Source organism: Hyla sarda, unplaced genomic scaffold (assembly GCF_029499605.1).
Source record: "Hyla sarda isolate aHylSar1 unplaced genomic scaffold, aHylSar1.hap1 scaffold_487, whole genome shotgun sequence".
Lineage (NCBI taxonomy): Eukaryota > Metazoa > Chordata > Amphibia > Anura > Hylidae > Hyla > Hyla sarda.
The window spans coordinates 142,599-158,232 of record NW_026610499.1 but is presented as its reverse complement, the minus strand read 5'-3'; the positions used below and the strand labels follow the sequence as shown (position 1 = coordinate 158,232).

At 38.4% G+C, this 15,634-nt stretch overlaps 1 protein-coding gene across 5 annotated transcripts in view; it reads left to right on the top strand.

Moving 5' to 3' along the window:
- TRIM46 (tripartite motif containing 46) overlaps window positions 1-15,634 on the top strand; it is a 77,520-nt gene that overhangs the window by 27,764 nt on the left and 34,122 nt on the right. For all 5 annotated transcript variants that reach the window (XM_056553929.1, XM_056553930.1, XM_056553931.1 and 2 more), the window contains exon 2: window positions 11,537-11,780. In XM_056553929.1, the coding sequence (XP_056409904.1) occupies window positions 11,537-11,780 (244 nt within the window). The remainder of the gene's footprint in view (window positions 1-11,536; window positions 11,781-15,634) is intronic.

The following is a 15,634-nucleotide window of genomic DNA, read 5'->3' as shown; positions in this document are numbered from 1 at the left end:
GCCCCTACCTGTATACTGCCTCTACCTGTATACTGCCCCTACCTGTATACTGCCCCTACCTGTATACTGCCCCTACCTGTATACTGCCTCTACCTGTATACTGCCCCTACCTGTATACTGCCCCTACCTGTATACTGCCCCTACCTGTGTACTGCCCCTACCTGTGTACTGCCCCTACCTGTATACTGCCCCTACCTGTATACTGCCCCTACCTGTGTACTGCCCCTACCTGTGTACTGCCCCTACCTGTATACTGCCCCTACCTGTATACTGCCCCTACCTGTATACTGCCCCTACCTGTGTGCTGCCCCTACCTGTATACTGCCCCTACCTGTGTACTGCCTCTACCTGTGTACTGCCTCTACCTGTATACTGCCTCTACCTGTATACTGCCCCTACCTGTATACTGCCCCTACCTGTATACTGCCCCTACCTGTGTGCTGCCCCTACCTGTGTACTGCCCCTACCTGTATACTGCCCCTACCTGTATACTGCCCCTACCTGTATACTGCCTCTACCTGTATACTGCCCCGACCTGTATACTCCCTCTACCTGTATACTGCCCCTACCTGTATACTGCCCCTACCTGTATACTGCCCCTACCTGTATACTGCCCCTACCTGTGTACTGCCCCTACCTGTGTACTGCCCCTACCTGTGTACTGCCCCTACCTGTATACTGCCACTACCTGTATACTGCCCCTACCTGTATACTGCCCCGACCTGTGTACTGCCCCTACCTGTGTACTGCCCCGACCTGTATACTGCCCTGACCCGGCTGATGGCTGTATATTATACACAGGGCTGATATCTGTATATTATACACTGGGCTGATGGCTGTATATTATACACAGGGCATATATCTGTATATTATACACAGGGCTGATATCTGTATATTATACACTGGGCTGTTATCTGTATATTATACACAGGGCTGATATCTGTATATTATACACAGGGCTGATATCTGTATATTATACACTGGGCTGATATCTGTATATTATACACTGGGCTGATATCTGTATATTATACACTGGGCAGATATCTGTATATTATACACTGGGCTGATATCTGTATATTATACACTGGGCTGATGGCTGTATATTATACACTGGGCTGATATCTGTATATTATACACTGGGCTGATGGCTGTATATTATACACTGGGCTGATGGCTGTATATTATACACTGGGCAGATATCTGTATATTATACACTGGGCTGATATCTGTATATTATACACTGGGCTGATATCTGTATATTATACACTGGGCTGATATCTGTATATTATACACTGGGCTGATATCTGTATATTATACACTGGGCAGATATCTGTATATTATACACTGGGCTGATATCTGTATATTATACACTGGGCTGATGGCTGTATATTATACACTGGGCTGATATCTGTATATTATACACTGGGCTGATGGCTGTATATTATACACTGGGCTGATGGCTGTATATTATACACTGGGCAGATATCTGTATATTATACACTGGGCTGATATCTGTATATTATACACTGGGCTGATGGCTGTATATTATACACTGGGCTGATATCTGTATATTATACACTGGGCTGATATCTGTATATTATACACTGGGCTGATATCTGTATATTATACACTGGGCTGATATCTGTATATTATACACTGGGCTGATATCTGTATATTATACACTGGGCTGATATCTGTATATTATACACTGGGCTGATATCTGTATATTATACACTGGGCTGATATCTGTATATTATACACTGGGCTGATATCTGTATATTATACACTGGGCTGATATCTGTATATTATACACTGGGCAGATATCTGTATATTATACACTGGGCTGATGGCTGTATATTATACACTGGGCTGATGTCTGTATATTATACACTGGGCTGATATCTGTATATTATACACTGGGCTGATATCTGTATATTATACACTGGGCTAATATCTGTATATTATACACTGGGCTGATATCTGTATATTATACACTGGGCTGATGGCTGTATATTATACACTGGGCTGATATCTGTATATTATACACTGGGCTAATATCTGTATATTATACACTGGGCTGATATCTGTATATTATACACTGGGCTGATATCTGTATATTATACACTGGGCTGATGGCTGTATATTATACACTGGGCTGATATCTGTATATTATACACTGGGCAGATATCTGTATATTATACACTGGGCTGATATCTGTATATTATACACTGGGCTGATATCTGTATATTATACACTGGGCTGATATCTGTATATTATACACTGGGCTGATATCTGTATATTATACACTGGGCTGATATCTGTATATTATACACTGGGCACATATCTGTATATTATACACTGGGCTGATATCTGTATATTATACACTGGGCTGATATCTGTATATTATACACTGGGCTGATATCTGTATATTATACACTGGGCTGATATCTGTATATTGTACACTGGGCTGATATCTGTATATTATACACTGGGCTGATGGCTGTATATTATACACTGGGCTGATGGCTTTATATTATACACTGGGCTGATGGCTGTATATTATACACTGGGCTGATGGCTTTATATTATACACTGGGCTGATATCTGTATATTATACACTGGGCTGATGGCTGTATATTATACACTGGGCAGATATCTGTATATTGTACACTGGGCTGATATCTGTATATTATACACTGGGCTGATATCTGTATATTATACACTGGGCTGATGGCTGTATATTATACACTGGGCTGATGGCTGTATATTATACACTGGGCTGATGGCTTTATATTATACACTGGGCTGATGGCTGTATATTATACACTGGGCTGATATCTGTATATTATACACTGGGCTGATATCTGTATATTATACACTGGGCTGATATCTGTATATTATACACTGGGCTGATATCTGTATATTATACACTGGGCAGATATCTGTATATTATACACTGGGCTGATATCTGTATATTATACACTGGGCTGATATCTGTATATTATACACTGGGCTGATATCTGTATATTATACACTGGGCTGATATCTGTATATTATACACTGGGCTGATATCTGTATATTATACACTGGGCTGATATCTGTATATTATACACTGGGCTGATATCTGTATATTATACACTGGGCTGATATCTGTATATTATACACTGGGCTGATATCTGTATATTATACACTGGGCTGATATCTGTATATTATACACTGGGCTGATATCTGTATATTATACACTGGGCTGATATCTGTATATTATACACTGGGCTGATATCTGTATATTATACACTGGGCTGATATCTGTATATTATACACTGGGCAGATATCTGTATATTATACACTGGGCTGATATCTGTATATTATACACTGGGCTGATGGCTGTATATTATACACTGGGCTGATATCTGTATATTATACACTGGGCAGATATCTGTATATTATACACTGGGCTGATATCTGTATATTATACACTGGGCAGATATCTGTATATTATACACTGGGCTGATATCTGTATATTATACACTGGGCTGATATCTGTATATTATACACTGGGCTGATGGCTGTATATTATACACTGGGCTGATATCTGTATATTATACACTGGGCAGATATCTGTATATTATACACAGGGCTGATATCTGTATATTATACACTGGGCTGATGGTTGTATATTATACACTGGGCTGATATCTGTATATTATACACTGGGCTGATATCTGTATATTATACACTGGGCTGATATCTGTATATTATACACTGGGCTGATATCTGTATATTATACACTGGGCTGATGGCTGTATATTATACACTGGGCAGATATCTGTATATTATACACTGGGCTGATATCTGTATATTATACGCTGGGCTGATATCTGTATATTATACACTGGGCTGATGGCTGTATATTATACACTGGGCTGATATCTGTATATTATACACTGGGCTGATATCTGTATATTATACACTGGGCAGATGGCTGTATATTATACACTGGGCTGATGGCTGTATATTATACACTGGGCTGATGGCTGTATATTATACACAGGGCAGATATCTGTATATTATACACTGGGCTGATATCTGTATATTATACACTGGGCTGATATCTGTATATTATACACTGGGCTGATATCTGCATATTATACACTGGGCAGATATCTGTATATTATACACTGGGTTGATATCTGTATATTATACACTGGGCTGATATCTGTATATTATACACTGGGCTGATATCTGTATATTATACACTGGGCTGATATCTGTATATTATACACTGGGTTGATATCTGTATATTATACACTCGGCTGATATCTGTATATTATACACTGGGCTGATATCTGTATATTATACACTCGGCTGATATCTGTATATTATACACTGGGCTGATATCTGTATATTATACACTGGGCTGATATCTGTATATTATACACTGGGCTGATGGCTGTATATTATACACTGGGCTGATATCTGTATATTATACACTGGGCTGATATCTGTATATTATACACTGGGCTGATGGCTGTATATTATACACTGGGCTGATATCTGTATATTATACACTGGGCTGATATCTGTATATTATACACTGGGCAGATGGCTGTATATTATACACTGGGCTGATGGCTGTATATTATACACTGGGCTGATGGCTGTATATTATACACAGGGCAGATATCTGTATATTATACACTGGGCTGATATCTGTATATTATACACTGGGCTGATATCTGTATATTATACACTGGGCTGATATCTGTATATTATACACTGGGCTGATGGCTGTATATTATACACAGGGCAGATATCTGTATATTATACACTGGGCTGATATCTGTATATTATACACTGGGCTGATATCTGCATATTATACACTGGGCAGATATCTGTATATTATACACTGGGCTGATATCTGTATATTATACACTGGGCTGATGGCTGTATATTATACACTGGGCTGATATCTGTATATTATACACTGGGCTGATATCTGTATATTATACACTGGGCTGATATCTGTATATTATACACTGGGCTGATGGCTGTATATTATACACTGGGCTGATGGCTGTATATTATACACTGGGCTGATGGCTGTATATTATACACTGGGCAAATATCTGTATATTATACACTGGGCTGATATCTGTATATTATACACTGGGCTGATATCTGTATATTATACACTGGGCTGATGGCTGTATATTATACACTGGGCTGATATCTGTATATTATACACTGGGCTGATATCTGTATATTATACACTGGGCTGATGGCTGTATATTATACACTGGGCTGATATCTGTATATTATACACTGGGCTGATATCTGTATATTATACACTGGGCTGATGGCTGTATATTATACACTGGGCTGATGGCTGTATATTATACACTGGGCTGATGGCTGTATATTATACACAGGGCAGATATCTGTATATTATACACTGGGCTGATATCTGTATATTATACACTGGGCTGATATCTGTATATTATACACTGGGCTGATATCTGTATATTATACACTGGGCTGATGGCTGTATATTATACACAGGGCAGATATCTGTATATTATACACTGGGCTGATATCTGTATATTATACACTGGGCTGATATCTGCATATTATACACTGGGCAGATATCTGTATATTATACACTGGGCTGATATCTGTATATTATACACTGGGCTGATGGCTGTATATTATACACTGGGCTGATATCTGTATATTATACACTGGGCTGATATCTGTATATCATACACTGGGCTGATATCTGTATATTATACACTGGGCTGATGGCTGTATATTATACACTGGGCTGATGGCTGTATATTATACACTGGGCTGATGGCTGTATATTATACACTGGGCAAATATCTGTATATTATACACTGGGCTGATATCTGTATATTATACACTGGGCTGATATCTGTATATTATACACTGGGCTGATGGCTGTATATTATACACTGGGCTGATATCTGTATATTATACACTGGGCTAATATCTGTATATTATACACTGGGCTGATGGCTGTATATTATACACTGGGCCGATATCTGTATATTATACACTGGGCTGATATCTGTATATTATACACTGGGCTGATATCTGTATATTATACACTGGGCTGATGGCTGTATATTATACACTGGGCTGATATCTGTATATTATACACTGGGCTGATATCTGTATATTATACACTGGGCTGATATCTGTATATTATACACTGGGCAGATATCTGTATATTATACACTGGGCAGATATCTGTATATTATACACTGGGCTGATGGCTGTATATTATACACTGGGCTGATATCTGTATATTATACACTGGGCTGATATCTGTATATTATACGCTGGGCTGATATCTGTATATTATACATGGGCTGATATCTGTATATTATACACTGGGCTGATATCTGTATATTATACACTGGGCAGATATCTGTATATTATACACAGGGCAGATATCTGTATATTATACACAGGGCAGATATCTGTATATTATACACTGGGCAGATGGCTGTATATTATACACTGGGCTGATATCTGTATATTATACACTGGGCTGATGGCTGTATATTATACACTGGGCCGATATCTGTATATTATACACTGGGCTGATATCTGTATATTATACACTGGGCTGATATCTGTATATTATACACTGGGCTGATGGCTGTATATTATACACTGGGCTGATGGCTGTATATTATACACTGGGCTGATATCTGTATATTATACACTGGGCAGATGGCTGTATATTATACACTAGGCTAATATCTGTATAGTATACACTGGGCAGATGGCTGTATATTATACACTGGGCTGATGGCTGTATATTATACACTGGGCTGATGGCTGTATATTATACACTGGGCTGATATCTGTATATTATACACTGGGCTGATATCTGTATATTATACACTGGGCTGATGGCTGTATATTATACACTGGGCTGATGGCTGTATATTATACACTGGGCATATATCTGCATATTATACACTGGGCTGATATCTGTATATTATACACTGGGCTGATATCTGCATATTATACACTGGGCAGATATCTGTATATTATACACTGGGCTGATATCTGTATATTATACACTGGGCTGATGGCTGTATATTATACACTGGGCTGATATCTGTATATTATACACTAGGCTGATATCTGTATATTATACACTGGGCTGATATCTGTATATTATACACTGGGCTGATATCTGTATATTATACACTGGGCTGATATCTGTATATTATACACTGGGCTGATGGCTGTATATTATACACTGGGCTGATGGCTGTATATTATACACTGGGCAAATATCTGTATATTATACACTGGGCTGATATCTGTATATTATACACTGGGCTGATATCTGTAAATTATACACTGGGCTGATGGCTGTATATTATACACTGGGCCGATATCTGTATATTATACACTGGGCTGATATCTGTATATTATACACTGGGCTGATGGCTGTATATTATACACTGGGCAGATATCTGTATATTATACACTGGGCTGATGGCTGTATATTATACACTGGGCTGATATCTGTATATTATACACTGGGCTGATGGCTGTATATTATACACTGGGCTGATATCTGTATATTATACACTGGGCTGATATCTGTATATTATACACAGGGCTGATATCTGTATATTATACACTGGGCAGATATCTGTATATTATACACTGGGCAGATATCTGTATATTATACACTGGGCTGATGGCTGTATATTATACACTGGGCTGATATCTGTATATTATACACTGGGCTGATATCTGTATATTATACGCTGGGCTGATATCTGTATATTATACATGGGCTGATATCTGTATATTATACACTGGGCTGATATCTGTATATTATACACTGGGCAGATATCTGTATATTATACACAGGGCAGATATCTGTATATTATACACAGGGCAGATATCTGTATATTATACACTGGGCAGATGGCTGTATATTATACACTGGGCTGATATCTGTATATTATACACTGGGCAGATGGGTGTATATTATACACTGGGCTGATGGCTGTATATTATACACTGGGCTGATGGCTGTATATTATACACTGGGCTGATTGCTGTATATTATACACTGGGCTGATATGTGTATATTATACACTGGGCTGATATCTGTATATTATACACTGGGCTGATATCTGTATATTATACACTGGGCTGATATCTGTATATTATACACTGGGCTGATATCTGTATATTATACACTGGGCTGATATCTGTATATTATACACTGGGCTGATATCTGTATATTATACACTGGGCTGATGGCTGTATATTATACACTGGGCTGATGGCTGTATATTATACACTGGGCTGATGGCTGTATATTATACACTGGGCTGATGGCTGTATATTATACACTGGGCTGATGGCTGTATATTATACACTGGGCTGATGGCTGTATATTATACACTGGGCTGATATCTGTATATTATACACTGGGCCGATATCTGTATATTATACACTGGGCTGATATCTGTATATTATACACTGGGCTGATATCTGTATATTATACACTGGGCTGATATCTGTATATTATACACTGGGCTGATGGCTGTATATTATACACTGGGCTGATGGCTGTATATTATACACTGGGCTGATATCTGTATATTATACACTGGGCTGATGGCTGTATATTATACACTGGGCCGATATCTGTATATTATACACTGGGCTGATATCTGTATATTATACACTGGGCTGATATCTGTATATTATACACTGGGCTGATATCTGTATATTATACACTGGGCTGATATCTGTATATTATACACTGGGCAGATATCTGTATATTATACACTGGGCAGATATCTGTATATTATACACTGGGCTGATGGCTGTATATTATACACTGGGCTGATATCTGTATATTATACACTGGGCTGATGGCTGTATATTATACGCTGGGCTGATATCTGTATATTATACACTGGGCTGATGGCTGTATATTATACACTGGGCAGATATCTGTATATTATACACTGGGCAGATATCTGTATATTATACACTGGGCTGATGGCTGTATATTATACACTGGGCTGATGGCTGTATATTATACACTGGGCTGATATCTGTATATTATACACTGGGCTGATATCTGTATATTATACACTGGGCTGATATCTGTATATTATACACTGGGCTGATGGCTGTATATTATACACTGGGCTGATATCTGTATATTATACACTGGGCTGATATCTGTATATTATACACTGGGCTGATATCTGTATATTATACACTGGGCTGATGGCTGTATATTATACACTGGGCTGATATCTGTATATTATACACTGGGCTGATATCTGTATATTATACACTGGGCTGATATCTGTATATTATACACTGGGCTGATGGCTGTATATTATACACTGGGCTGATATCTGTATATTATACACTGGGCTGATGGCTGTATATTATACACTGGGCTGATATCTGCATATTATACACTGGGCTGATATCTGTATATTATACACTGGGCTGATGGCTGTATATTATACACTGGGCTGATGGCTGTATATTATACACTGGGCTGATATCTGTATATTATACACTGGGCTGATGGCTGTATATTATACACTGGGCTGATGGCTGTATATTATACACTGGGCTGATATCTGTATATTATACACAGGGCAGATATCTGTATATTATACACTGGGCTGATATCTGTATATTATACACTGGGCTGATATCTGTATATTATACACTGGGCTGATGGCTGTATATTATACACTGGGCTGATATCTGTATATTATACACTGGGCTGATGGCTGTATATTATACACTGGGCTGATATCTGTATATTATACACAGGGCAGATATCTGTATATTATACACTGGGCTGATATCTGTATATTATACACTGGGCTGATGGCTGTATATTATACACTGGGCTGATATCTGTATATTATACACTGGGCTGATGGCTGTATATTATACACTGGGCTGATGGCTGTATATTATACACTGGGCTGATATCTGTATATTATACACTGGGCTGATATCTGTATATTATACACTGGGCTGATGGCTGTATATTATACACTGGGCTGATATCTGTATATTATACACTGGGCTGATATCTGTATATTATACACAGGGCATATATCTGTATATTATACACTGGGCAGATATCTGTATATTATACACTGGGCTGATGGCTGTATATTATACACTGGGCTGATATCTGTATATTATACACAGGGCAGATATCTGTATATTATACACTGGGCTGATGGCTGTATATTATACACTGGGCTGATGGCTGTATATTATACACTGGGCTGATATCTGTATATTATACACTGGGCTGATGGCTGTATATTATACACTGGGCTGATATCTGTATATTATACACAGGGCAGATATCTGTATATTATACACTGGGCTGATGGCTGTATATTATACACTGGGCTGATATCTGTATATTATACACTGGGCTGATATCTGTATATTATACACTGGGCTGATATCTGTATATTATACACTGGGCTGATATCTGTATATTATACACTGGGCTGATATCTGTATATTATACACTGGGCTGATATCTGTATATTATACACTGGGCTGATATCTGTATATTATACACTGGGCTGATATCTGTATATTATACACTGGGCTGATATCTGTATATTATACACTGGGCTGATATCTGTATATTATACACTCGGCTGATATCTGTATATTATACACAGGGCAGATATCTGTATATTATACACTGGGCTGATATCTGTATATTATACACTGGGCTGATATCTGTATATTATACACTGGGCTGATATCTGTATATTATACACAGGGCAGATATCTGTATATTATACACTGGGCTGATATCTGTATATTATACACTGGGCTGATGGCTGTATATTATACACTGGGCTGATATCTGTATATTATACACTGGGCTGATATCTGTATATTATACACTGGGCTGATATCTGTATATTATACACTCGGCTGATATCTGTATATTATACACTGGGCTGATATCTGTATATTATACACTGGGCTGATATCTGTATATTATACACTCGGCTGATATCTGTATATTATACAGTGGGCTGATATCTGTATATTATACACTGGGCTGATATCTGTATATTATACACTGGGCTGATATCTGTATATTATACACTGGGCTGATGGCTGTATATTATACACTGGGCAGATATCTGTATATTATACACTGGGCTGATGGCTGTATATTATACACTGGGCTGATATCTGTATATTATACACTGGGCTGATATCTGTATATTATACACTGGGCTGATATCTGTATATTATACACTGGGCTGATATCTGTATATTATACACTCGGCTGATATCTGTATATTATACACTGGGCTGATGGCTGTATATTATACACTGGGCAGATATCTGTATATTATACACAGGGCAGATATCTGTATATTATACACAGGGCAGATATAAGGGGGCGGGACCATGGTTAATTTTCTTCCTGTCATTACAGACCAGTATGAAGAACATGGAGCGTGAGCTCTTGTGTCCAGTGTGTAAGGACATGTACAAGCACCCGGTCATCCTGCCGTGTCGGCACAACGTTTGCCAGATCTGTGCCAGTGAGATCCTGCTGCAGAGGGGTTACGTTTGTGACCCCAACTCCGAGCCCAACTCCCCGGCATCCTCCCCCTCCACACGGAGCCCACGGATGGGCAGGAGACTGGTGCCCAAGCAGGAGCGGCTGGTGAAATCAGGTAACCTGATATATAAGGCTGATACATTGTAACATCACAGCGGGGTTCTGTGACATACAGCATACACTCATTGTGTATATGACTGGGGCCGGCAGTGTAGACATATAGTATACAGTCATTGTGTATATGACTGGGGCCGGCAGTGTAGACATATAGTATACAGTCATTGTGTATATGACTGGGGCCGGCAGTGTAGACATATAGTATACAGTCATTGTGTATATGACTGGGGCCGGCAGTCTAGACATATAGTATACAGTCATTGTGTATATGACTGGGGCCGGCAGTGTAGACATATAGTATACAGTCATTGTGTATATGACTGGGGCGGGCAGTCTAGACATATAGTATACAGTCATTGTGTATATGACTGGGGCCGGCAGTGTAGACATATAGTATACAGTCATTGTGTATATGACTGGGGCCGGCAGTCTAGACATATAGTATACAGTGCTGCAAAACAGAAAGTGAAGTGCTGGCACTGCTCTCCCTCTGTGCTCTCCCTTGTATGGTCTATGTTCACACTCTAGCTAGCAGCGTATCTTCGTGTGGTGGTGCTCATGTACTATAGTAGTAACGAGGTGAATACAAATCCATATAGTAGAGAAGAAAGTACAGGCAACTCACCACGTTGTAGTAACTTCGTGTTTATTACTGGGACATGCAGGTAAAGCGGCTCCACGCCACACCGGGATGCCGAACACTAGTGCGTTAACCGATGACAGCTGTTTCTTTCCGTTCAGGAACTTCAACAGATCGTCTCCATTCACCTGTGCACGTGACTATATATCTCCTCCTTCATTTGTGACGTCGTGCCGAGGTGGGCGGAGTTTCAATCTTACAAATAGATTTACCAATATTAAATTTATAGAAAAATTACTTATAAAACATTTCATGATTGTATATAAGTGAAAATAGCCTATCTGCTGTGGTAAAAAACTGTTTAAAACAAAACTATTAAAAACAGAACTATTTGTAACCAAACCGATGTTTAGAGGAAGACTCCCATATCTATTCTATCGTTTAACCCCCTCATGTCTTGAGCTCCCGTTCTCAATATCCAACGGGCTTCTATTTCTCTTAATTTTTTCACATTGTCTTGATCTGGTTTTATTTGGACTTTTTCTGTGCCTAAGAATTTTATGTTTTTGATGTTTCCTGCGTGTTCAGAGACCACGTGTTCTATCAGTCGCGGTGAACCTTTTTTTGTCACTATAGAGTGCATGTGTTCTCTGAATCTGATATTCATGGGTCTGATTGTACTGCCTATGTAAAATCTCATACATTCACATACGATTGCATATATCACATTTTTGGATCTACGACACATGAAATCTGTTATTTCTCTAGTAATGCCCCCTATGTTTATACTGTTGCCAGTTATAAAATGGTGGCACCAGTTACAGTTTCCACATTTTTTATTTCCTCTGATTATTGATTTATTTAGCCAGTTTTCTTCTGTTGTTCTTTTTTCCGTCATTTTACTTTTTACTAGTTCATCTTTTAAGTTTTTTGTTCGCTTGAACGCTATCATGGGTTTTTCTATTTTTATTTTACCAAGAATCTGATCTCTTTCTATTAAATGCCAATTCGTGTATATAGATCTTTTTATTAATTCATGCATAGGACTATATTTAAATGTAAATGTAAACCTCTCTTTCTTTATATCCTCAGCTTTTATTTTAGTGTGTTTTCTGTGTCTCCTATTTTTTAATAGTGTATTTCTGTCAATTCTTTTTACTCTTTCTAGTGTATTTTTTAGTATTTGAGGTGGATATCCCCTATCTTCTAACCGTTGTATCAGTTCATCGGCCTGTGTGTTAAATGACTCTTCTGTACTATTTATTTGTCTCAATCTGAGTAATTGTCAGTATGGTATTGCTTCTTTCGTGTGGGAAGGATGGTAGCTTTTGTAATGTAGTAAGGTATTGCTTGCGGTTTCTTTTCTGTAACCTATTGTAGCGAGTGTGTTGTTTTGTTTTTTTATAAGAACGTCCAGGAATTTTAGTTCTGTATTGCTATATTTTGAGGTGAAAGCCATATTCATTTGGTTATTGTTGAGATACTCAACGAATCTCTTTAGGAGAACCCTTTCAGAGCATGAACACGTCGTCTACAAAACGTGAATAGTGTCCAATATGCTCTAGGAAGGGATTATCACCTGTGAAGACATATTTTTCCTCAAAAATCGCAAGGTACAGGCTAGCTAGTGTGCATGAGACCGGGGTCCCCATTGCGGTCCCACCCCTTTGGGCGTACCATTGTTCCCCAAATTGGAAGACGTTATTTTTCAAAATAAACTCTATTGATTCGCAGACGAAGTTTACAAAATCTTTGGATTTTCCTGTCCGTATTAGGATTTCTCTGATGCAATCGACGGCCAGCCCCTGTGGTATTCGAGTATACAGACTTTCCACATCAATTGACGTTAGGAGATAACCTTCCACACTGGAGATGCCGTCGAGTGCACCAAGGAAATCATCCATGTCTTTTACTAGGGATGGCACATCAGCCAGCAATGGCCGTAACAACCAGTCGGTATATGCAGAGAGGGATTCTGTCAGTGAACCTACCCCAGAGACTATGGTCTCCCTGGAGGGGAGACCATAGTCTTATGTATTTTCGGTACGATGTACCATGTAGCATTTTTGGGGTTTAGTGGAAATAGCTTCTCTGCCATTTTATCTGACAGAATTCCTCTCTCTACCTGTTTTCTAAGTAAAGTTTGTAGCTGTGATTTAAGTTTTTTTCATAGGACTGGCTTTTAATTTCTCAAATGTCCTTGTGTCATCTAGTTGGCGATGTGCTTCCTTTAAGTAATCTATTGTGTTCATGATTACGGTATTTCCACCCTTATCTGCTCTTTTTATCGTTATTTTATCCTTTTGTTTTTTTAACCATGTTAATGCTTTTTGTTCTGCTACTGTTAAGTTAGCTGTATCTTTTGGATATATCTGTGCTTTTAAATCGTCGAGCACTTTTTGTTGGAATAGCTCCAGGTTCCCTCCCGGTTGTATAGGAGGAGAAAACGTGGAGCCATTCCCTCCTCTAAAACTTTGTACTTCGACCTCTGTGGGTGTTTCATCGGGTTCCCCGGTATTCTCCCCTAGCAACTCTGTTAATGCAAACAGACATTCCCTTTCGCTACCTACTGAATCTCTAAGAATATTGAAACCTAGAGGTCCTACTGTTACTGGGATCTCTCCTTCTCTTTGACTACCTTCCTTCTCTGCATTTGTTTTATTAGCAAAGAACCTTTTTAAATTTAATTTTCTTATGGCTCTGAAGAGATCTATTTCAAAATCTTCCATATTAAAGTCTTCAACTAGACAAAAATTCAGTCCTCTTGAGAGGAGTTTTATAGTGTCCTCTTTAAGTACCAGACTGGACAGATTTACTACTGCTGGTGTATTTTTATTTATAGAAACAATGTCCTTTTGTGTTAATCTTTCTTCATTATTCTGTCCATTGTTACAGTTGATGGAACTTCTCCTCTTTTTTCTTTTTCTTCTTCTCTTTTTATGACTGCCAGGTGACTCTCTTCCGTTTTGTTAGTTTTTTGGGATTTCTTTCCTCCTCCTCCTCCTCTTCCTCTTCTGATTTTTTTTCTTGCTGTTTTCTTGTTTTTTTCCTTCTCGTTTTTTGACAGCTCGTTGCTATTGTTCACACTCTCTTCTGACGAACTGGTGTTTCCGTCCGTTGTCCAAAAGTCTGAGGTTTTTTTATTTTTTTATTCATTTTTATTTATCTGTCTTTTCTTTTTTTGATATGAGGTTTTTCTTCCCTTCGGATTTATTTTTCCGTGTAGGAATACATTATCTGACTCATAGTCTATGCGATCTCTAAGGAATTTA